The sequence below is a fragment of the Cydia strobilella genome, chromosome Z, assembly GCF_947568885.1.
Source record: "Cydia strobilella chromosome Z, ilCydStro3.1, whole genome shotgun sequence".
In the NCBI taxonomy this organism is placed as follows: domain Eukaryota; kingdom Metazoa; phylum Arthropoda; class Insecta; order Lepidoptera; family Tortricidae; genus Cydia; species Cydia strobilella.
This window is the reverse complement of record NC_086068.1, coordinates 31,588,687-31,615,465: the sequence shown is the minus strand read 5'-3', so window position 1 is coordinate 31,615,465 and position 26,779 is coordinate 31,588,687. Positions and strand designations below refer to the sequence as shown.

At 36.6% G+C, this 26,779-nt stretch overlaps 1 protein-coding gene and 1 long non-coding RNA gene across 5 annotated transcripts in view; both read left to right on the top strand.

The window, feature by feature from the left end:
- LOC134754504 (uncharacterized) overlaps window positions 1-26,779 on the top strand; it is a 579,708-nt gene that overhangs the window by 108,117 nt on the left and 444,812 nt on the right. The gene's annotated exons all lie outside the window — the stretch shown is intronic.
- Window positions 1-26,779, top strand: part of LOC134754351 (inactive ubiquitin carboxyl-terminal hydrolase MINDY-4B) — a 209,799-nt gene that overhangs the window by 60,292 nt on the left and 122,728 nt on the right. For 3 of the 4 annotated variants that reach the window (XM_063690638.1, XM_063690636.1, XM_063690639.1), the window contains one exon: window positions 1,148-1,307. In XM_063690638.1, coding sequence (XP_063546708.1) covers window positions 1,148-1,211 — 64 coding nt within the window. In that variant the 3' untranslated portion in view covers window positions 1,212-1,307. Of the gene's footprint in view, window positions 1-1,147; window positions 1,308-26,779 lie in introns of those variants that run through there. The other variant, XM_063690637.1, reaches the window with a different exon arrangement.

Sequence of the window (26,779 nt, the reverse complement as noted above, 5' to 3'; positions counted from 1 at the left end):
TACGTCCAAACTCCAAATGTATTATTGCCCTAATGCCAAGAAGTCTAGGGGTCGTCATGTCCTTGTTGATTAAGTCAAACTGAATGTCCCACTGCCAGAATTACTTACTTTACTCTTTGGCCAGAATGGCCAGATGTCACAATGTCCAGATGTCAAAATGTAATTTTTTTATCAAATGGTCACATATTTATGTTTATAAGAAAGTTGGCGCTGCTATTAATTACTAACAACTACCATGGATGGAACTACTACTACTAGAGTTAGACCAAGAAAAGTCTGCAACGATTTTGATAGCACACGCAGTGCAAGTGTTATTTTAAACGTCAAATTTTTATGAAATTATGGAATAGAAATATGACATATGGACAATGTCCAGTGGATTATATTATATAAGTATTTATATTTATACTTACTGGAAACCGTATCTCGGAAGTCCTTTAGTTTAGGGTTAAAGTATCGTTAACAGAACTAATTGGCAACCAGATAGTATCATAGGTTTTATTTTTAGATACAAATAGTTTTCAAAGCCAAAATACATTGTGTCTGCGTAGCATCTCTCGAGGACGTGAATAAAATCCAAGTGGACGCTGATGCTAATAAGGCGGAGCCCGGGAATTCTTTAAACCAGTCTGACAAAGACCCTAAAAGGCTCCGAAGGCAAGCAGCGAAGTTGCGCACTTAGTACCTATTATAGAATCATAATTACTGTCTTTCTTCCATATTTTTTACTCCGGTCAAGTCTTCTCTTGATTGTTTTAGTGTGACTTTCATCCTTAGTCGTATAATGTAGTTTTTTCCTTTCCCACTTATATCTATATTGTAATTACTTGCGTCAGTCCATACATCGTGTATGACCATTGGCCGACTATTTTCGACAGAGGTGAACGCCTGTTAATAGCTGAACTCCGTTTGGTTATATCCTCTAAGCTCGTAGGTATAAATGTTACGCGATATGAGTGTCACTTCTGTTATTGCTTTTTTTTTAAGTACTGTCAAATCGTTGCTTCCGCGATAACGATGTATGATTATGTTATGACAATGATCCTATGCCTATGCCTTTCTGACACTTGAATATTTTTGCCCCTAAAAGCTATTTAGTAGCCTTTACTTAACTATTTACTTTTAAACTTTGTTATTTTGGTCACAGGTGGCAAGACGCGAAAATAAGCTGGACAGGTCCAGGCCCTCACGTCAGCGATTCTCCAATCTGAACAACAAGTGAAGAACCAACTTATGCAAAATCGTAGAATTAGCCATTGGAAAGTAGTTTACTAAAATAGTTGTTCAAATGTCATGAGCGCCTGACTATGATATTGATATTAATTAATTGAGCTGATTTTACGGAAGCCATCGTCAGAATTCAATTTTCAAAATTAAATAACTAGTAGTAAAGTTCGTAGTAGTAGTACGCGTAAGCAAGCGACGGTGCGAAGTTTATAGAAAACGCCAAACGAAATTGAAATAATATATGGAAATCATCACGTCTCGTTTTGTTGCATCTGATATCCCGATGTTCACTTCGATTTGCGTTTTGGCTACGGCCCCTGATGTTAGTTTTATATAAATGTTATAATGTACGTTTTAATGTAGGTATTGGAAATCTGTTTAGTAATTAAAATAACGAGACACGAAAATTGACACTAGAAGCTTAAAAGTATGGCTAGAATTGAGTATGTATGTTAGCAACATTATGTAAAATACTTTTAAAATTAATAAAGATTCAAAGCGTAATAGAGATTTTTAATTACTTACCTACTCTCAAACGATTTGACTCCATTTGACATTAAGGTATATAACAGTTTTTGGAAAAAAGGCCGCCAATTAGTGGGAGATCCGTTATACAGAATATATATGAGTTTCTACCCTCATTTGTAATTGACTCTACCAAGATTTCTAGGTACCCAATTAAACTTTTTGTATTAGTTAGAACAAGAAGGAGTTACCTTGGTAGGCTAGATGACAATTTTTTATTAATGGTATCAATCGATCAGGCTTGTATTGCATTAAAGCAATACAAAAGTCAGAAATGATAGTCAAAGTCTGACAGTCGTACTTCACTGGCGAAACGCTCCTAACAAAACGATAAGTGAACGTGACGTCACGCTCAATGAGAGCCCATCTTGAAAGTAGAAAAAATAAGTCAAATTGCGATTTTGTCGGTGAAATATTGCGTTTATGGATATAGTTGCTGTTTAACCTCGTGCCGCCCAAGAAAAAAAACGCGAGATCAGCTAAACGCCCAATGTGCAATCTATGAGACAATTTAATACTGCCGTTATTGTGTGCGGAATGAGCATCGTATTGTACACTGGGCGCCTAGCATTAAATTTAGTTTTTGACGTCTGTAGGCCGAGCACATGATTGGCGCGACAGTATCGCGCCGTGAGATAGACTACCCGTCTTTTACTACCTGTATGAATTAAAGTGGGACGGGTAGTTTATGTCGCGGCGAGATATTCACGCACCAATCATGTGCTAGCCCGGCTGGGCGTTTATGCTGTTACTTTTGTACAATATATTGCACATTGGTCGGCACGAGGATATTATTTTTTTATGTAAGGAATCGAACTGTACCCTTACTTTATTTCTTTTTGGATGTCATAGTCATAGTTTATTCATAAACAGTGTTCACTGTGTTTGAAATTAATTAATCATATTATATATATATACAATTTTTTTTATAAAATAATTATAATAACATACAAAACGTCAAATTAAATACATTTTAAGAAATAATATTACATAAACAAAAAACGTTAAAAAAAACTTTAAATATTGTAATCCTGATCCTGTATTTTTTATCACTTCCATATATTACTTTAATATCTACATTATTGCGATAAATTGCTCATTTGCTATCTATTTTACTAAATTTTGTTATAAAATTCAGCATGTGTCATCATCCCTGTTGTTTTGTTTGAGTTACAGGAGTATTTCATCAAAACCAGTAGTATACGAGTAGTTTATTATTTCTTAATTCAGTATTTCGACAATACCATATGATTGCAAGAACTATTTTGTGTTAGGATTGCCATAAACAGTTTTACAATTATAGTTTCAATAAATAAGGGCCATGTAAGAAGAGGCCTAAAGCCATGACATTAAAAGGAAACAAAATATATGGCGCGCCACGCGAAACTTGCGACGGGAGATATGGCCACAGCGTTCTAAAAATATACTTCTGTTTAAAATTTTGCTCGTCAGATCCCTCATCATCATCATGTCAGCCGATAGACGTCCACTGCAGGACATAGGCCTCCCCCAAGGCTCGCCACTCCGACCGATCCTGTGCCGCTCGCATCCACCGAATTCCCGCGACCTTCACCAGGTCGTCGCTCCATCTCGTTGGAGGCCTACCGGCAGTTCGTCTTCCGGTGCGCGGACGCCACTCAAGAACCTTCCGGCCCCACCGGCCATCAGTTCTGCGAGCAACGTGCCCCGCCCACTGCCACTTAAGATTTGCAATTCTGCGAGATATGTCGGTGACCCTAGTTCTACTGCGGATATCATCATTTCTGACTATCACGCAGAGAAACCCCGAGCATAGCTCTCTCCATTGCCCTTTGCCTTTGCCTATCGTTAGCTCCCACGTCTCAGATCCGTATGTCATCACAGGCAACACACACTGGTCAAAGACTTTGACTTAAGACACTGCGGCAATTTGGATGAAAAGATACTGCGGAGCTTCCCGAACGCTGTCCAACCGAGTCAGATTCGACGAGTGACCTCTTTCTCGAAGTTGGACCTACCTAACTTGACTGTTTGTCGTAGGTATACATAATCGTCAACAACTTCGAGCGCAGAGCCTCCGATTAATACGGGAGCTGGCACAACATGAACGTTAGACATGATTTTCGTCTTGTCCATGTTCATTTTCAGACCAACTCGTTCAGATACTCTGCTGAGATCAGCGAGCATCGCACTGAGGTCCTCCATGGTCTCAGCCATGACTACGATATCATCGGCAAACCGAAGGTGAGTGATGTACTCCCCATTTACATTGATGCCTCGTCCTTTCCAGTCCAGAACCTTGAAGGCATCCTCCAATGCAGCGGTGAACAGCTTTGGGGAGATTGCATCTCCTTGTGACTCCCCGCTGCAATGGAATAGGCTTCGTGCTCTGGCCCTGTAGTCGGACGGACATGGTGGCGTTTTCGTACAAACACTTCCTACAAATAAATAAATAATATTATATAAATCCATACTCCATACTATCCATACTTCCATACTAATATTATAAACATTTAAAACTTTCGCGGTTTGAACACATATTAAATCACATTTAGAAACGGGTCTATCGCGAATTTATTTTGTTACCTTTATTTACCGACGTTTCGACACAGGTTTCACTGGTCGTAGTCGCGGCTAACTGACGTCCCAGCAAAATGTCAAAACAGAGATTTGTGTGACTACCCCACGAAAAGTGCATTTAAAGTTTGAGGTAGACATCACTTTTTCAAACCACCCACTACACATAAATAGTAGATTGTGTTACAAGGGAGCAAAATTACATATTTACGGCGAGGGCGTACAATTGAATCCTAAACGAAGCGAAGGATTCTATAATAGAATCCTGAGCGTAGCGAGGGATTCTAACATAGAATCCTGAGCGTAGTGAGGGATTCAAGTGTTAACGCCCAAGGTGGAAATAATTTTGCTACCGTGTGACACATCTGCTTTTCACATCACCTATGAGGAAAATAAAAGATCTTAGTAATGAAACAAAAATCTAATTAAATACACTCTAAAAGTATCAAACTTAACAAGAAAATTTGTAGTACCTATACCTACTAGAGTTAGACCAAGATAAGTCTGCAACGATTTTGATAGCACACGCAGTGCAAGTGTTATTTTTAACGTCCAACTTCTATGAAATTATGGCGTATAATAACACTTGCACTGCGTGTGCTATCAAAATCGTTGCAGAATTTTCTTGTTCTAACTCTACCTATTATTCAAACCGTACCGACCCTGTATGGTGACGGTGACAGATGTCACTTACATACAATTTATAACCTTAAAACGTCAAATTCACAAAACTGTTTTAAGATCACATTGTCACCGCAATCATATTGTTTATAAAATACCTACTATAAATGAGTCACTTAACTTAAACTCAGGTAACTCCATTTGTCAGATTATGCGATTTTGGTATAAAGAAAAGGTAATAGGGTAGTTATTTGCTGAGAGGGTCGAATGGATTTACCCGAGTTTGAAGTAAAGTGACACAAATGAAAATAAAAATAACAATAACAAACAAAGGTTGTACATTTATTTTATAACTAAAAGTGCAAGAATATTTTAAAAATGAAGGGTTAAATTATGGTTAAATGTATATTTTTATTTGGTAGAGATATTTTAGTTCTGTTTATTTGAGTATTTTCTATGGATGAGCAAGGTAAAGGTGAAGCCGGTCTTGGTTTTTTATCAGGTGAGCATGCTGGCAAAGGTGAAACGGGTCTTGCTTTTATATTTTTGGAGCATCCTGGTGAAGGTGAAGCCGCTTTTGGTTTTATGTCTGGAGCATTCTGGCAAAGGTGAAACGGGTCTTATTTTAATATTATTGTAAGTTGGTTGCTTATCTTAGATTTGTTTTCTAGGGACTCTTCAATTTAGCCTTCTGCTACACAACTGGATTTCCAGCCCCCATGTCGCTTAAGTAAAGTTATATCTGCTCCGGAGTCAGCTAGAATAGTAGCAGAAGTACGTCTAAAACAATGACCCGTGTACATGTCTGGATTGTCTAATTTTAAAAATCTAGCTATATCTCCCGGAATTGAGCTTAATTTATTCTTTCCGATCACCTGTCTTACACATTTTCCATTGCGATATTGGACAAAAAAGCGATTATTGCTGTAGTCAGAAGGCCTCAGTGCTTGGTATTTTTCAACAATTTTCTTATTATCTCCTTTTATGACAAATGATCGCTGTCTTTTTGTTTTAGTGTCAGGCAAAACTACCAATATGAGTTCTTCATTGTGTTTTTGAACATTGTCAACAGTTAAAGTTAATAGTTCATTTCCGCGACAAGCACCGTTGAGCCCAAAGATAAGAACCACCTGTAACAAAAGTTAAATGTTAAACAAACTGAAGAGTATTATAGCCCAACTCCAGGTAATTTAAGCATTATATAGGGTTATTTTACTTACTTTCATTAACAAAAAACTGTAGTCTGGGGCTTCATTTAGAAACGTTTCAATATTATTACAACTAAGTACTTTTGACTTTTTCGGTTGATGGCCGTCACAGAATCTTTTTAATAATGTCAATAGTTTTGTGTAAGTTTTGATGTTTATATTGTGTCTCGTATTAATCGTTGCGTTTAACATGGAGTAAATACTCCATAGTGTAGGAGGTTGCATGTTTTTCGATAATTCCTCAAAATATACTAAAAGCACAGATTCTGAGATACGATTAACGTTTCTTGATGATTTCCATTTCAGAAAATTTTCATAAGCTTTTATATACTTCTGTTTCGATTTCACAGGCAGCAAATTATCAATAACTGTACCATTACACATACATACTGTAACATTTTTCTTTCTATTATTTTGGAATTAGAACTAACTTATAACAAATGATAACAGACAATACATTAACGCCATTTTTTTTTGTTCATTTATTTGGAGCATTGGCAACACGGCCATCAGCTCAAACATCAATACATCAGTACAAACTACAAACACATCCTTAACTACTTAGAAAAGAAATACACAAACAACTTAAAAACTACTAAAACTCAAAACAAAAGGAAAAAAAAGTGTCACCTATAAGAGGCCGAAAGTATTTTTAACGAAATCAAATATTACTTTATACAATTCAAAATGTCTTAATAGTTCCTGTACGGATGCTGGACATTTTTTGTCTTTCAATATATCACTATAAGTACAAATAAACAACAATCTCTGTAAATTAAAATAGGGGCAATTAAAAAATAAATGGTCTAGATTACAATCTTCAGCGGGACAGAACTTACAAACAGAATTACTTGACAATTTTAACCTATAAAGATGAGCTGGGAAATGGCAATGGCCAAGACGTAGCCTGCACAAACTTTTAATAAACTCTCTGCCTGAGTACACGTTACCTTTTTCGAACCAGGCTGAAGTTGACGGGTCAGGCTGAATCTCAGCCAGCCATTTCCCTTTGATAGTTCTGGAACTGATTAAAGAAGCATTCCACCACTTTAGCATGATATCTTTAAGAGGTTTGAATAAATCCGAACGAGAAACTTTAAAACTACAAATTTCAGAATTCACTGTGTGTTTAGCAAGAGAATCAACAATTTCATTGCCCAGTACACCTGAATGACCAGGAACCCAACAAAACTCTACATTGATTTTACAATTAAATAGATCATCAAATAGCTTTCGCAATTCATAAATTAAATAATTAACATTTGCTACAATTTGTTTTGATGAAAGACCTTGAAGGGCACTCATAGAATCAGATAAAATCAAAAAGTTGTGTGACGCAAAATCATTATACATCAAGGCATAAATCATAGCTAGAATTTCGGCTGAATAAATTGAAAAAAGATTATTACAGGAAAATACTTTGCCTGATTTAATAGAAGAATCATAGAAAGCAAAGCTAGTGCGAGTATTGGTTTTAGACCCATCAGTATAGATCTTAATACAATCTGACTTATCATTTAAAAACTCATAAAACTCATACTTAGATTTAAAATTAATTATAGTAACCGGAATATCTCTCATTAAGCAATGGTAGTTGTAAGTATAACAGGGCAAGAGATGGTACCAATATACTGTATCATGAAACTCAAAATTTAAATATGTAATCGATTCGCTTAAGGTATTACTAAAAGGCATTGATATTAAATTATAATTGGGAACAGTAAAATCCTCTAAATACCGACTCACAAGAACATTATCGGAACTGACTAAGGAAAGGCAAAATTTGTCAATAAGATAAGTTCTCCTTGTAAATAGTGGTGGAACACCAGACTCAACTTCTAAAGAATTTATAGGGGAAGACATCATGGCACCAGTGATAATACGTAAGGCTCTATTCTGAATGATATCCAGCCTTTTAAGCAAATAACTAGATGCGTTAGCATAGAAGATGGATCCATAATCAAATTGACTACGAACCATAGAAATGTACAATGTTTTTAATATCTTAGGGTCAGAGCCCCAAGTGACTCCGACTAATGACTTCAAGATATTTAAATGAAGCTCAGCTTTTTTACAAATATATTCTATGTGCTGGGTCCAAGATAATTCAGTCTAATATTATACCTAAGTATCGTTCAGAAGTACTATATGGTAACAGAGTGTTATTATAATAAACTTTGGGACGAAAAAGACAAGTATGACTAAAAATCATAACTGAACTTTTTCCTACATTAACTTCCAGTTTAAGTTGATTATGAAGTAAATTGTATACAGTTAATAAACACTGATTCATTGTAGTCTCACCGCAGGCGCGGATCCACCGTTGTGGGCAAGATGGGCATGCCCACAACCTTTTTTACACTTTCACGGTATATTGAGATCGATAGGCCTTCATAAAATAAAAAATAAAAACAATGAATCGTGCGTGATTCGGAACGCAGCAAAGAGCCATAGACAAAAATGGTGATACTTTTTGTCACATTTTTGACAACATATTATCTGTTTCTTTTTGGCGCATGAATATGTATTAGAAAAAAAGAGATGACTACTGGTTGGAAGCGCGCACTCGCGCAGACCATAGACAATAGACAGATCTACTAATTTAAAAGCAAGAGTGTATTGAGTTGTATGCATGCACATGTAGATTCCCGCCAAAATGCCAAAAGTTCCGAGGCAAGCCGCCATTCTTTAAAAGTTTTTTGTTAATGTCAGTCAGGGTAAAATAGCTGTGATAGTGTGATTGTTGTTTCGACACAATGGTAAGTTATTTTAATGAAATTATTGCTATTTTACCGCTCTAATGCAATGCCCTACTCTATATATCATTTGTAACTTTATTTTAACTTTGTTTTTTGTTAATTTCGGCCAGGGTTTACCTAAACAATCAGAGCAATTTATCGCTCTGATTGTTTCTCGACGTGTAAGTAAGCTACTCTATGTATATTACTTTTATAATAAAACAAAGTTACAAATTATCCAATAAAATATTCAATACCTACATTGTTTATCGATTTATTATTTGTACTTATGATATTTCGTGTTGTGTGTGATTTGTTTTCTTGAGGGGGTTTTTTGGCGTCTTCTAGTCAATGACTAAGTAAATATCTTGAAAATTAAATCCTACAACTACTCACGCAGCTGTGCAATAGGTATATATTTATGGGGCATATCATGCTATCTCGAATGAACATTTAGATTTAAAAATTTTAATTGGGTAGATTCTTTATGTACCTAGTCAAATATAAAATAATTTACCTACATATTTAGTGGTCGATTGAGTAGTAATGGAATACCTCATACTATAGGGAAATAAGTCAGCTAAGCGTAACTACGTTTACTAAGTATTAGGATCAAGGGAGTTTAAAAATGATTCATAATACGTATGTATTATTAGTAATTTTCAAACTTTACCATACTATATATTAAGTAAGGAAACTGGTATATGGAGTACTCTATGCTTATTTATTTATCTATGCGTCATACCTACACATAATTGCTTATGCTAATTATACACAACGAAAGGTTGAAACTTCATAGAACAGGAAATAGATTTAGTTTACGTTGGTAATTAAATTGCCTACCTATTTTTTTTTTAAGTTACAGTCCTACAGCTAACCAAGATTGGACCTAATATAAAATACATTTAAAAATAAGACCTCTCCCACCTCACGCCAATTTTTAATATTTTCGAAAAGCTTGCTTGTGCATGTTGTTTTGAGTTTTGGTTGCATTGTTTTACAGGGTGATGAGGGTAGAGGTAGTGTGGAGAAAAAGGGTAGTGGTACAAGTGGACGTAAGCGGAGTCATGATACTGCTTCAACGCGAAAGATTAACACATATTTTTTTTTTAAACCTAGAGCTGAGGTTGAGGCTGGGGCATTGAGTATTGGTAGTGAAATTGGGAGTCCTCCGGCTGAAGTGAATGACGATTTAGATATGTGTTATATTTCTGATCAGGCAACAACTTCATCAGCGTCATTGCCATCAACTAGGATTAATGACTTGTCATTGAACTCTGAATTTGCTTCAGATATCGGAAATTATATTTCTGCTATAAACAACATGCATGAATTACCTGATGCTACTAAAGCTGTACTACTAGAAAAACATTGGGTGCCTCCACCAAACTATGATTTTCCGTACCAAGTTCTGCAAAAACACGGAAGAATGTACAGAAAACATGTCCAAAAATCACATCTTGAAAAATTCCACTGGCTTGTGCTTTCACATAAAGATCAGGGACTTTATTGCAAATATTGTGCCTTATTTGTCACTACCCTCCACCTACCATATGCCTCCGATTTCGGTAGATCGAACCCTGGACGACTTGTGAAAGAACCATTGAAAGCCTTTAACAACTTATTAGGTGAAGGAGGGTTATTGCTGCATCATCAACGCAATCGTTACCATAATATGGCTGTCGAAAGTGGAAAGAACTTTTTGGCGTACTATCATAAACCTGAGGTTGATATTGCTAACCAGATTTCTACTCAAAGAATGGCCCTATTGGTTTACTAGCTGTGGCTAGTATAGGAAACAAAAAAAAAGATTGATTGAAATTGATTTGGAATTTAATCAAAACTGACTATTTAATTGGACGAAATCAGCTCTGAATTAATTCAAAGCCAAAGTCCTGATGCGCAGGAAAAAGGAAATAGGTAATCAAATTCAAAAGTCATTCATGACTCATAATTGCTTTATGAGCGAACTTAGAGTCGCACTTGGCCGATTTTCGGTTTTCGGGTGGCTGTGACCACAACCTTTTTTGAGGGCTGGATCCGCGCCTGTCTCACCGGCTGAAATATCATCACAATCTACATATAAAGTCGACGAGGCTCAATATAAACACTAAGGGAAAAATAACAGATCCTTGCGGAGTTCCTTTGAAAGTAGATTTAGGGCCATATAAATTGTTTTTTATTTTAAGTGAGACACTACGATCGTTTAAAAAATTGAAAATCCAATACAGAACAGATCCAGGAACACCGAGGTTGTGTAAACTTTTAATTAAATATTCGTGATTAATGTTATCAAAGGCCCCTTTTACATCCAGAAAAACTGTTAAAGTTAATTTATTGTTCATCATGTTGTTATTGATATCACCCAATAAGCAACCCAAATTATACATAGTATTTTTGCCTTTACGAAAGCCAAATTGAAATTCTGGAATCAAAGAATTATGTTCAATAAACCATTCAATCCGATTCTTTAACATAGTTTCAAATAACTTAGCAAAACATGAAGTAAGAGAAATGGGTCGATAAGCATCTATTCTAAACTATTAGAATCCTTATTTGGTTTTAAAATAGGAACTACAAATTGAACTTTCCAGATAGGCGGGATTTCTTTATGTAACCAAAGTTGATTGTAAATACTAAGTAGAATTTTCTTTACATTAATAGGTAAATTTTTAATAACTGAGTATGGAATGAAATCAGGGCCAGGAGACGTGTTCTTTTTGTTTTCCAAAGAAGCTTCAAATTCATAATATTCAAAGGAGTTCACGATCCATCGAGATATTTCGGAGCCTTCAGAGGCAAAAAATAAATCTCAAGTATTACGATCAGGGTCAACGCAATTAGAAGAGGCAATTTTATGTAAAAAATCACGAGCATTAGATGGGTTGTCCAAAAATTTAGATCTTGTATTGTTATTGTTTAACTTGGCAAACTTAAATCTTTTAATATGGTCCCAAATACGTTGCAAAGGAGTCATTCGATTAAAAGAAGAACAAAGTTTAACCCAACACAATAGTTTTTGTTCGGAAATAATTCTTTTCTTTCTAGCATCAAATTGTTTATAAAGCAAATAATTCTCCAACGTAGGATACTTCTTATAAGAATATAAGGCATATTTTGACTGATTGACGTCCCGAGAGCACAAGTCATTCCACCAAATAAGAGCTTTTCGTTTTTTAATATGGCAAGCATAAGATTTCTTTGGAAATGTCAACAAAATGTCAGTCAGAGATTGCATGAAGTTACTATAACTATCCAACGGATTAGGTGCTAGTACAAAAGACGCAAATTTTTCGGTGCAAAGTTTAGAAAATGTTTCCCAGTTGATTTTATTGAAGTTTATATTTGATACGGAAGAAGGAGTAACGGTACAAGAGTCGAAATCCGAATGCTGTGGAGAAGAGCGGTCTACATCATTAAAAATAACATTAATCAGAATTGGGAAATGGTTACTACTTAAAAGGTCATCGTGGACAGAAAACGAACAGCTAGAACTAACCGCCGGCGATGCAAATACTAAATCAAGAGTGTTACCTAGCTGGCCAAACGGGGCAAAAGTGGTTTCAGAGAAATCATTTAAACAAACTAGATTATATTTGTCTACAAAAGAACTAATAACATTGCCTCTACTGTTATTACGACGGCATCCCCAAGCTGAATTATGAGCATTAAAATCGCCTATGAGCAAGTAGTTCCTACTTGTAATTTTAGAAAAGGAATTGAGTAACATTTCTAAATTAAATCTACCATTAGGAGGGGGAGGTATATATAGACAAAGAATCTCAATAATAGTAGAGCCAATGATTATAGACAATAATAGGTTTTGAAAATGATAATTGGCAGGCGTGTTAATCAGAGTGAAAGAAAACTTATCTTTAACAGCCACTGTCCCTCGCCCTCATGGAGGCCCATGAGGGCGATCAGAGTCTCTGCGCACAAACCCGGTAACTTAAAAGACTTGGAAGGTTCCAACGATGTTTCATTTAATAAAATTATATCAATGTTATTGCAAGAAATGAAGTGTTTTAATTGGTCTATTTTAGTGATGATGCTGCGTGAATTCCAATGAAAGATATTAAGGTTATCAATATTGGTATTAGTATACATTATTGAGTAGATAGATTATTAATTAGAGTTTCTTTTATTACCTTACTACATATAGGAGCATCAATATTCAGTTGTTTAGACTGAATTAATTCCATTAATGTTTTAGTAAAAACATTTAATACCTCATCAGAATTAATTAAGTCTGTAAACAGAGCTCTGGAATGAGGCCGCTGGAGGGGCTTCTTGGGTTGTGGCTGTGGCCTGTTAGGGACACCGGGAGTAACTGGAGTCTTGGCCGATACCGTTGCCTAGGTAATCTTTCCATTTATTCTATCCTTCACCTCTTGATTTTTTGCAGCTTTGACAGGGCAGACATTACTTACGGCCATGTGAGCCCCCGCTGCAGTTGACACATTTTAAGTTGGATTTATCAGTACAGTCCTTGAATAGATGGCCAGCACCGCAAATAGAGCACACCTGGGGGCTCCTACAGGAACCACGTCCATGGCCAAACTTATAACATACTTAACACTGGCGAATTGGCTTCACATACTCTTTAACGTCGAACCTGGTGTAATCATATGTGACATAATCAGGTTGTAGCGAGCCTAGAAATGTAATGAGAACAGTAGGCGTTGGCAAAGTTGAGCCATCAACAGCATTTTTTCTTGTAAATCGCTTGACTCCAATGATCTCAGCACTTGACTTCAGGTCCTTCAAAAGTTCTTCTTCAGTAATTTCAATAGGCACTTTAACTATTCCTAAGCATTCTAGGTGATTATAAGGAATTTTAGCTTGCCAGCTATGTGACTCCTGCATCTGGGTATTTAAAAGAAAGTTGTTGGCATCTTTCTTGTTAGTGAAGAAGACTTTCATCATGAAATTTCCAATAGGTTTAACATGGCTTAGGCCAAGACACGTTTTTAGGATACCTGTGGTCTGCATGACATCAATTTTGGTATTTGGTGACGACATAGACAGTAAAATGGGATATTCTTGTTTATTGTCTTCTGTATATATGTGTGGGTATAGTCCTTAAATAGACCTCTTTTGTTTGATATAAAATTTGCCGCCATTTTAGTTGGTGGAGACTGTACCGCTTCACCTGCTTCACCTGATTTGCGTTTGGCGGCCTTGCCGCCGCTATCTTTACCCATCACCCAAACACTTTAACTCGGATAGTTAATAAAACTCGAAAAATGGATAGGGAATCAAAAAAGGGCTGTAGTAAAGAATTTACAAAATTAAATTCAAAAATTCCGTCTGATGTCGACGAAGTTCCCGCCCTTTTTTTCACAACGCCATATTTTTTTTACAATGGCGGCACCACAGATAACATATACGTCCATCAAATCGATAGTTATGCTGTCCGTGGACTGTCCATCATTAAAGTATCGATTTTCAAAATCGATAGTCAGTTAGCTGTTTTAAAAATTATTTATTTATAGCATACTAAATATAGCCATGTTTATTATATATAAATGTATACCTAGTAGTATTTTATTACCTTTAAAAATAATAGTGAGATTCAATAATTTTCATGCAGTTAATCGATTAAATTTTAATCGATTATGAGTGTTAGGTTCTAAGCTGTTTTAAATTATTTATTTATAGCACTCGAGTAAAGCTTTGCTTACATTAAGGGCCCTCCACACTCGTGCGCGAATCGCGGCGCGAAGCCGCGAACGCGAGTGTGGAGTATAGTTCGCTAATCAGCGAAATCGACTCCACACTCGCGTTCGCGGCTTCGCGCCGCGTAGTCTGGAGCGCGCTTTATATAATTATTTTGATATTTTATTATGTTACAAAATATATTATAGTTTGTCAAAGGACTGTAATTTCAAACATAGACAGATAGAATCATACTATCTTTATCTTACACTAGTACTAGCACCCAAAAGAAAAGGATGAGTATAGTTTTCTTTGTTCTTATTTACTGACAATTGGGTTTGACCAACTAGTTGGTCAAGCAAATCTTGCCAGTAGAAAAAGGCGGCAAATTTAAAAATGTAGGCGCGAAGGGTTATAGTTCCATAGAAAATTTGAATTTGCCGTCGTTTTCTACTGACAAGATTTGCTTGACCAACTTATATATAAGCTATTAAAATTGTATGCACGTAATCGATTATAAAGAAATTGTAATCGATTATATGCATACTAATTTCATATGTCTTTGTGTCAATATTTCATACTGGCAACATAATGTCCTTGAATAGAAAAGTGCCACTTTGATCCCTCCTAGCAGGGAAGAAAAGTTCCCTTTTCGAATAGGTGATGTGAAAAGTTAATTATTGTCAATAGTCCGCACACACAACACTCACAACATCCGCGCACGCATCCGAAGATAGATCCCTTGGCTTTAACTTCTGGATCACTGGTCCCCAAGTTGCCGATAAGTTAAAACCATCTTCCTTATTAAAATTTCTGGGGTGCTTCTTGATTTCAATCGCTTCTCGCACAACTCGAGGATAATAATGGCGATCAGTGGAGACAACTTTTGGTTTATGAAGCTCAATCCAGTGATTTGCGCCGCATGTAAGTAGATGTTCGGCGATCGCGGACTTGATTACTTGGCGATTTTTTACTGCCGCTATGTGTTCTTTCACTCTCTCTTGCACACTTCGTTTGGTTTGACCAATGTACACACTTCCGCTTTTATGTGTAGTGGGTGGTTTGAAAATGTGATGTCTACCTCAAACTTTAAATGCACTTTTCGTGGGGTAGTCACACAAATCTCTGTTTTGACATTTTGCTGGGACGTCAGTTAGCCGCGACCACGACCAGTGAAACCTGTGTCGAAACGTCGGTAAATAAAGGTAACAAGATAAATTCGCGACAGACCCGTTTCTAAATGTGATTTAATATGTGTTCAAACCGCGAAAGTTTTAAATGTTATATTGCAAACCGCTACGGGCAGTATTGTGCAAATAAAATAAAACATCTGGAGAAAGTTCGGAAAAGACGTGCATTTTTAGAGATATCATTGGACTTTTTAGTGAAGTTCCGCGATTTAAACTTAATACCGACGTGTGTTCGTTTAGCGCCTCGTCGGGATATCGCACATTCCGATGATATTCTTCGAAACGCAAGTGTCAAACTACTTAGGAGAATGATAAAAAACCATCAAAAAGAATATTTCTGGATACAGTGATTTATATAATTTACATCAGGATTGCAATGCGTTTTTGTCACAGGTGGATTTTGAGGTATGCGACCGTATAACATATCTGCAAGCAGCTAGGAAATATGAGTTAAGTAAGGAGACTCATGATCGAAAGTTGGAAAGATTGATCTCAAGACAAAACCGCCGACATGGTAGGGAACAAAGTACCTCAAAAACGATTTCGGAGACGAGGGACACGGTTATTAATCTATCAAAACAAGTGTTAGATCCACCTACAATGAGCGTTTTGTCTAAAGGCATGAATTTCGCTATAACCCCAAAAAGAATTCCGTACGAGAACGTAATATGTAGCGTAGAGGAGGCATTATTACGAAATAAAGTACCGTCAAGTGACGCGGAAACTGTGCGCCAAGATATTTCGGTGTTGCTACGGAAGGTCAGACTACCCTCGAGTAACATTACTACAGAGGAGCGTCAAGCACTGAAGGCCCTTCGTGATAATGAAAACCTGTTAGTCTTAAAAGCTGACAAAGGTAACTACATTATGGATAGTTCGGAGTATGATGGCAAAATAAAAGCGCAGCTGGCAGACAAGAAGGTCTATAAGTCAGTTAATTATAATCCAACTGCCAGAGTAACTCGTCGTCTACGAAACCTCATCAAAGACCACGAAGATCTTTTTAAAGAGGATAAATATAATCGGCTATACAGACCGAAATCAGTCCAACCGCTAAAGCTATATGGATTGCCGAAGGTACATAAGTCTAATGTGCCATTGCGACCAATTGTTAGTCAGATCAATTCGCCACCCTATGATCTCGCAAAACATGTAGCAAGCGTGCTTCAGGGACTAGTTGGAAAGACCTCGTCCTATGTAAAAGATTCTCGCCATTTCATTGATATTGTCAAGGGTATAAGACTGGAACCAGATGAGATTATGGTGAGTTTTGATGTGGAATCTTTGTTCACCAACGTTCCATTAACAGAATGTCTGGACATTATCAAAAAAAAACTACAGAAATGTAGGATATCGGAAAAGTATATCATTTTACTGGAACACTGCTTGGAGGAAAACTATTTCATATATCAAGGCCAGTATTTCCTCCAGGTGGATGGAGTAGCAATGGGTAGTGGTGGAGGAAAACTATTTCATATATCAAGGCCAGTATTTCCTCCAGGTGGATGGAGTAGCAATGGGTAGTCCGGTTGCTCCAGTAATCGCTAACATCTGGATGGAGCATTTTGAGGAGTTAGCACTGGAGTCGGGACCTAACGTCATTGCAATGTGGAAGAGGTACGTGGACGATATTTTCTGCATTTTTAAGGGGAATAACGATACCGTCAAAAGTTACACCGAGCATCTAAACTCCATCCACTTAAGAGTGAAATTCACACATGAAATAGAATGTGACAGATCCTTACCTTTTCTGGATGTCAAACTGATGGTGAGATCGGACGGCACCTTGGCACACTGTATACAGAAAACCTACGCATACCGACAGATACTTACAGGCATCCTCTCATCATCACCCAAGGCACCTACAATCCGTGGTCACGTCCTTGGTGAACAGGGCACATGACTTATGTGACCCTGAGCACCTGGGCGATGAACTAGCGCATGTCCAAGCTGTACTGGAAAAGAATGGATACCGAGAGGGGATGAAACGCAAGCCGAAGAGAACGGAAAGACATCCAGAGGTCAACAGACAACCAGCGTTCTTATCATATGTGAAAGGGATAACGGACAAAGTAGGAGCAGTACTTAAGAAATTCTCCATTATTCAAAGTAGCAGATCTTTTACGCAGTCCAAAAGATGTCATTCCGTACCAAAATCCGGGCGTTTACAAAATAGAATGTAGTTGCGGAAGTGTGTACATTGGTCAAACCAAACGAAGTGTGCAAGAGAGAGTGAAAGAACACATAGGGGCAGTAAAAAATCGCCAAGTAATCAAGTCCGCGATCGCCGAACATCTACTTACATGCGGAGCAAATCACTGGATTGAGCTTCATAAACCAAAAGTTGTCTCCACTGAACGCCATTATTATCCTCGAGTTGTGCGAGAAGCGATTGAAATCAAGAAGCGCCCCAGAAATTTTAATAGGGAAGATGGTTTTAACTTATCGGCAACTTGGGGACCAGTGACCCAGAAGTTAAAGCCAAGGGATCTATCTTCGGATGTGTGCGCGGATGTTGTGAGTGTTGTGTGTCGGACTATTGACAATAATTAACTTTTATGTGTAGTGGGTGGTTTGAAAATGTGATGTCTACCTCAAACTTTAAATGCACTTTTCGTGGGGTAGTCACACAAATCTCTGTTTTGACATTTTGCTGGGACGTCAGTTAGCCGCGACCACGACCAGTGAAACATGTGTCGAAACGTCGGTAAATAAAGGTAACAAAATAAATTCGCGATAGACCCGTTTCTAAATGTGATTTAATATTATAAATGCGAAAGTCTGTCTGTCTGTCTGTGTGTTGCCTCTTCACGCTTAAACCGCAGAACCGATTGAGTTGAAATTTGACATAGAGATAGTTCGAGTCCCGGGGAAGGTCATAGGGTAGTGTTTATTCCAGAAATCGCCCTTTAGGGGGGTGAAAAGGGGGGTGGAAATATGTATGGGGAATCAATAAGCACTGAACCGATTTAGATGAAATTGGGTATGGAGGTAGTTGTAAGGACATCGGGCAGTTCTGACCCCAAAAATCTATTCTCTTCTCTACTCATCCCCTCCCCTCTCCTCTCCTCCTCTCTCCTCTCTCCTCGCCTCGCCTTGACTGGACTTAGCTTATCTTAACAACAACCTCTCCTCTCCCCTCCCCTTATAGGGAGTGTCTACCAGGATACCTTTCATATACTTACGTCAACGTCCTCCTAAGGCTTAAGGTCCTACCTTTAGTACAGATAAATATCTGATTGGTTAAAAAATAATCTACCCAAATTACTAATTCCATGCAGACGAAGTCGCGGGCAAAGACTATCGATAATAATATTATAAATGCGAAAGTCTGTCTGTCTGTCTGTCTGTGTGTTCCCTCTTCACGCTTAAACCGCTGAATCGATTTAGATGAAATTTGGCATAGAGATAGGTTGAGTCCCTGAGAAGGACATAGGATAGTTTTTATCCCGAAAATCATCCCTTAAGAAAGTAAAAAGCGGGTGGAATTGAGATAATTAATGAAGTGCCGGCTAATTTGTGTGCATAATATGCTCAAATTGAATTATTCCTATGAGAATTTTTCCTGGCGCTATACTAACTTTAGCTGCTGCTGTTAGTAAGTCCACGCAGACGAAGTCGTGGGCAAAAGCTAGTAATATTATAAATGCGAAAGTGTATCTATCTGTCTGTTACCTCTTCACGCTCAAACCGCTGAACCGATTTAGTTGAAATTTGGTATAAAGATAGTTTGAGACCCGGGGAAGGACATACGGTAATTTTTATCCCAGAAGTCATCCTTTAAGGGGGTGAAAAGGGGGATGGAAGTTTGTATGGGGAATCTATAAAAAGCAGAATGGATAAAAGATAAGCTACCCAAATTACTTACTAAATCCACGCAGACGAAGTCGCGGGCAAAAGCTAGTAATAAATAAATATTAAGTATAGGACACTATTACATAATTTGACTAAGTCCCACAGCAAGCTCAATAAAGCTTGTGTTGTGGGTACTTATCTGCAACTAATAGGTGCTAACATATTAGTTGCAGATATTTTAACGCATGATACTTTACTTTAAAACAATTAACTTTAAATAGAAATTAAGAATATTTAATATATATTTTTTTTTGTTTTCATTAACCGAACAAAAAAATAATTATAATTTCGTCTAAAAATAATCACCATGTGCATTTAACTGACAAGACGTTAAAGACTATCTGTCATGACACTCATGTTAACAATTTTATTGTTGGTCTTAAATGTCATTATGGTTCGGTGGGAAAACTGCAAAAGGTCTATTTTAAGACATTAGGTTTTTTCCTTTCGGCCGTTAAGGAAACCGCAGTTTGGAAACCAGTTTCCTAAAAGGCTTTTTTATACCTCTACGTAACTGGTTTCCTATAAGTCTTTTTTACACTTCTATGTTACTAGTTTTCGAAAAGATTTATAATTCTACGTCACTGAATAACCTGATCTCTTTTGTATATCTGGCTAGTTATCGTTTTGAAAGACGTCATCTATCAGAAAATTATGATGTACATGACTATGGATGGTATAGAAAGGATCGCAATCTCTTATGGCAGAATTGTTGTAAAAGTGACCGCATTAAGCTTTAAATAATAGTTCCTAATCTCTCCGGTGGCGCTAGTTAGGCTCTGGGACATGAGTATAACATGAACCATATCAGGCAACAAATAACCCGACCAAATTACGTTGGTTGTTTTTGGTAGTATTTCGGTGTATGGTGGCACCGCCTAATTACTGTTTTTTGATGGACACTTTTCATACATAGAGATTTGGCTCCTTTATACAGTCTCCATGTACATGACATTCATTAAATGTCAACAGATAATTTTCTTGTTTGACCCAACTTATGTATTGTTACTCTGGCTAATTAATGTAATACAAATATTTATTTAAAATGGATTTGACAGATTTGGAATTCATATCAACGAAAAAAGGAGGAGTTGCCGCCCTACATGGGGGTCACAAATATCACAGAAAGAAAATATATACAAACGGTAACACGTTTTGGCTTTGTAACAATTATAGCCGATGGTTATAACATTGAATGAAAAAAATGAAGTGGTAAAATGCAATTTACATTTTGAGTGTTCGCCAAACAATGAACAAAATAAAGTTTTGAATGAAATCGATAAGCTAAAAGACGCAACAGGATCTAATTTTGAGTCTATTCAAAAACAGTACGATGAAATGGTATATAAATTGGAATGTGATGGAATACATTTGAAGGCTAACATTCCTCCATATGAAAATAAGAAAACGACTGTTTTATAATCGCAACAGAGTTCTAGGTGTACCTAAAATGCGATTTCCAACTTCAAGTGATGTGGTAGTGCCTAAAAACTTTGAAGAAAAATTTATTCTAGCTGACTACAACAGTGAAGAAGGTGATAAACGTATTCTCATATTCTGTAATAAAAATATGCGGCCCTTAGTAAAAAACTTCAAACACATATTGTGCGACGGGACATTCAAGTCCTGTCCAAAAGTATTTAAACAAGTATACACATTACATGGTTATAATGAACAACATAAATCTATAAATCCATTAATATATTGCTTACTCACAGATAAGAAACAGAAAACTTATGAAACACTTTTTGACTTATTAAATCTATCTTTCAAGATTGGAGGCCGTCTAAAGTAACAATGGACTTTAAAAAGGCTGCTATGAAAGTAGTACGTAAAGTTTATCGAGGAATCAAAGTCAAAGGTTTTGGTTTACTAATAATGAATTAATGCCTCAATTTAATAACCACCAGGTGGGAAGTTCGTTCACCAGACTTAGTTCCATACATGGTGGGTCGTTAATTATATTTAATAGTCAGTTAAAATTTAAGGAACGTAAGGACATTGTATCCATGTCTGTTGAACGGACTATAGAACTAAGTGCAGTAGAATTGGAGCAATTTATTGTTGTCTGTGTGTATAGGCCGCCTTTAAGTAATTTTGAAATATTTGAAAGCATAATGGAATCTGTCCTACTTAAAATATCACCTTCTAGTAAGAAATTACTTATATGCGGCGACTTTAATGTAAATATTTTGGAAAATTCAATAGTAACTTGTAGATTGTTGAATCTTTACAAATCATGTAATCTCAACCACATATTTATGGAGCCTACTAGAGTGACTGCCACTAGTGCCACCTGTAACGGCTGGGAGTCAAAGTCCGAAAATATGCACAAAAACTATATTTTTGAATTTAAAAACGGAAAGTAGGTACACAAACAAAAAAAATTTGCGCAAGAGACGTGCGGCTGGCGCGGAATCTAGTTCGGAACCAAAATCGGGTTTGTTCGGAAATGCATAGATGCACCCCGGCTCCCCGCACCTCTCTCAGCTCTTACACATTCATTGACGCGGTTAATTAAATAGTATTTTGCGTCGCGAACAGAGACATGTATAGATAATATTTTAACTGGCATTTTTCCTACCACTAAAAATGTAATCAGCAATTTAGAATCAGACCACTTAGGCCTATTAATGGTATTTGAGACTGTAAGGAAAAATACCTTGAGAAAACAAAAAACTTTTGTACCAGGAAAATTGAATTCAGGCGCTACCCTTTCTGTCTTCCAACATGAGTCCGAATAATATGTATAACTAGAGACCCGTTGCGGCGTCAAAACGCCGCTAGAGTATGGTTCTAAAAGTCAGGTTGCCTGTCCACTGGAGTGGAGCGGTAAGCGGGGAAAAAATCCAGCAATAGAATAACGGCCTGTTTCACAATGTCCAAGTAAAGTATTTGATAGCTAATTAACAAATAACTTATCTGCCAGATAAAACTACCTTAAGTTGTAAAGGTATTTATCTACCAGTTAAGCTTATTTGAATATTGTGAAACGCCAAAAATGACTTTATTCGTCAGATAAGTGGCAAGTAGCTTATTCAGGAGTTTACTTCGACATTGTGAAACAGGCCCTTAAACAATTATTATTAAACACTCAGTTTACTCACCGTTCAAAGCGACTGACCCATTTACTCATTTGTCCTATGGAAAAAAGGAGTAGTATACCTGCCCTTTATTGAAGGGTAGGTATGCTAATAGGTTAACAGGATGTGACTTCTATTATTATTATTTTCTACCTAATGTGAAAAAAAATATATTTTTCACTTGTCAAATAAATAATAAAACAAAATTATTAGGTACATAAGAATTATAATTATGTAATAAGTTACCATTAACATTGTTAACCAAAATAAAAAAAATTCATTTCCACAATGGTTGTAACCATTAAACAATCACAAAACAACGCTTTCATTTTTTATTTTCACAATGGTTGTAACCATTAAACAATCCCTGACTACACAAGGCCCTAAGGGACATGAAAGAAAATCTAACTAAAGTTACAGCATTTGTCAACAAACATGTATTTACTGCAGCGCTTATCAGTTGGAGTCTGGTTAATGAATGTAGAACTTAAGAATAGTTCATGAACACCAAGGGTCATCTACATTTTGACAAAAGTGTGGTAGCATAATTGACAATATTTGGATCTATTCTCATAAGCCAGACTCTAACAATAAACTAAACTTCACATAATATTAAATGGCTGAACCGATTTTCTTGAACTATGTATGACTTAATAGTGTTCTTAGGTATAGTTCAAGAAATTTCGATTAATTGCCTTTTAAACAAAAAATAACTAAATCGATTCATCCGTTTAGGAGCGTCGATACACAGACAGACGCAGAGACGCAGATACAGTATACCTACTTACGTCAAACATAATAATTATGAGTCGCTTAACTATAAACTCGGATAAATCCACGTTAATTTGTAACGGAATTTGAATCTTATTCATATTCAAAACAAATTTTAATAATTTACGTGGATTTATCCGAGTTTGAAGTTAAGCGACTCGTATAATAGCTTTAATTTTTCGTCGAACTTTAAAAGGGCTGAAATACCACCATGCTCCTACAATGGTAAGTACTTGAAAAAATGTATCCAACTTAAATTACAGCATATCTAAACTAATAGCCTGAAAATTATTCAGTTAAAAAGAATACGTTCCTCTCCGCGACCATTCAAGTATACATTATTTTTATAATGTTTATAATTGATGATTATAAGTTTTAATTTTGTTTATTTTTACTATGGTAAGTAAAAAACTTGAGGATAAATTACATATCTTACAAAATAAGGACTAACGGACCAACCTGCATAAGTTGACAATTCAATATTTTTAAGCAATTGTTCGACGTAATTGTTCGATTGTTATAAAAACAATTATTATTGGATTAACTTTGGCGGCAACTCGACTTTAATCAACAAATTTCATGATAGACTATATTCGAAGTGGTAAAACCTTGATGCTGTCCGATTATTCTTTGATCTTTGCATTGTTCTATAAATATTTTTACACCTTCAAAAGCTTGTGCCCTACTCAGAGCCACATAAAGCTGACCGTGAGAAAAAAACTGGTTTTGGAAGATAAACAGCCACTTTTTTCAAGGACTGACCCTGGCTTTTGTTTATAGTCATTGCAAATGCAAGAGTAACTGGAAACTGAAATCTTTGCATTTTGAATGGAAGGACAGTGTCTGAAGGACTAAGCTTAATTTTTGGGAGGCGAACTCTTTCGCCTGAACTTGCACCAGTTAAAACCTGGCAATCTAATGAATTGGTATATGCCTTTATTAACTGAAGTCGAGTGCCATTGATCAACCCTTTGGCAGTATTCAAATTTCTCATTAGCATGATAACGGCACCTTTTTTCAACTTAAGCTCATGTCTCGGAAGTCCACTTACTTCAATACTGTTGAGGAATTCAGTCGGAAAGTTTATATTAGAATTAACATCATCTGAGATCACCGTATCTACGCTCTTATATGTTACTTCTTCGTTACAGATGCGGTCAAGGACGTTCAAATTAATTTTTGAACAAATTTCGTTAGTAGGGGTGAGAATAGCTTTTTCATGTATATTATTATAGTTGGCCAAGTCATTGTATATAAAGTCAATCGGTGAACCAATACCCACAAGTCGCATATCTAATATTGACTGTCCATATTCATCCTTTGGTAATGTATCCTTGCCAACTTGAAGCAAATAATTTGCAAATTCCTCTTGCCCTTGATTTACCCGCATATTTCTGTCTAGCTTTAGAAAAGTCATTAATCGCCACAAATTATGGTTTTTGATACAGTGTTCGATGGTTACTGCTCGTCCAGCGTGGGGTACTACCGGCAGTGTCTGTCTAAAATCACCAGAAAATAATACAACTTTTCCTGCAAATGGTTGTCGTCGTTTATCTTCATTCATTGTGATATCCCGAAACATGCGATCCATTACTGTTAAGGCGGCTGCAGGTATCATGCTTGCCTCATCAATAATTATAAGGTAGGCGCTGTCAAGATATCTCCCGTGAGAAGAATTAGGTTTAACCCCAGATACAGATGACTCAAGAACTGGTATCGGTAATTTGAATTGATTGTGAAGAGTTCGACCTCCTTTAACTAAGCTTGCTGCAATTCCGGTAAATGCAACAGGAATAGAAATGCGACCAACGCTAGCTACTTTTGCGAGTAGAGTTTTTTGCACATATGTTTTGCCACAACCTGCGGGTGCATCAAGATAAAATAAGTTACTTTTATGTTCTGAACACTCAAGGGCTGTAATTATATTATTTATTACATTTCGTTGTTCATTAGTTGCCATATTGTACATGGCCTCGAATTCTGCTTGAGAATTTTCATTATTAACCATTGGAAGTTCCCGGTACAAACTATGCGTAGGTTCAGGCAGACCAAGTTCTTTGCAGTTCGTGTTATGTGTTATTAGTATTTCTTCAATTTCCAAAAGCGCAGCATTTGTAGCATCTTGCTCGTCGAGACCACTATGTAAAAAGTCTTCAATCATATATTCTCTGAAGCAGTTCCAGACTTCGACGGATTCTGAAGGTACGTTAATACCCAAGAGTATTGCAAATAACTCTCTTATTTGATGTGCAGTAAAGCAATTTACTGCTTATTGAAGAGTTTCGTGGTAATAAGCGGAGCTTGTTGTAACCCCTAATGCAATGGCTGCTTCTTGATACGTTGCGTATAAAACACTATTAATAGTACGTAAGTCTTCAAAGTTTTTGGCTCCTGTAACATGGAGGAGAAGAAGACGAAGGTGATAAAGTTCAACATCCTTCGGTGATACAGCATTAAGCCTAGTTACAATTTTATCAGCGCCCTTTTTTCGTGGTTGCCATGATTTTGTTGATGCTTGCCAAATAAATTGGTATGGTATGTCGATGTATCGATACTGTCTTGCAGCTTCATTAAGCTCATTTAACTTGAACCAAGCCATTAGTTTCGAATCGCGTTGATTTAAAGCTTGTTCTTCTTCTCCAATTCGGAAAGTAACACGTTGTAAATTCTCTAAATGGCATTCTAATGCAATCACTGCATGTGACTGGAAATGCATTTCGTATTCAAATATACGCCATGTGGCTACGGCCGAACCAATCCATCGAGCTGTAAGATACCCAGTAATTTCATCATAGTTAAGAACATCTCCATCTTTGAACACGATTGACGCTGAATCAAATCCTTTATATATATATTTGAAAATATATTTCACGCTTTTAACGGTTGTACATACCTCAACATTTATATGTGCTTGATACTTACGAAGAAGGTACGGATTATATGGTACAACGAATCTATTGTCAACGGTTACTCCGTTCTTTTCAACTGTGTTATCAGTATCTCGTCTTTGATAAATGGGATATTCATTGACATTGTCTCGAGTATGAGTCCTAAACTCTTTTGGAAACCCTTTTGTGCAAAATCCATCTTTCATACACACGCACTGTGGATTAATACTGCCACAAGGACCATGAATCATATGACGTGCCACTAAATCATGCAGTTGAGGATCATCTTCAACTGATGGTATTTCAGCGCACACCACTTTATCAATAATGTCCGCGTCATAGAGCTTATCGTCATTTTCAAGAGAGATAAGGATATGTGCATGTGGCAAACCTCTCTTTTGAAATTCAATTGTATAAATAACAGCTGCAACGCTTCCAAAAACTCGTTTCTTACATATG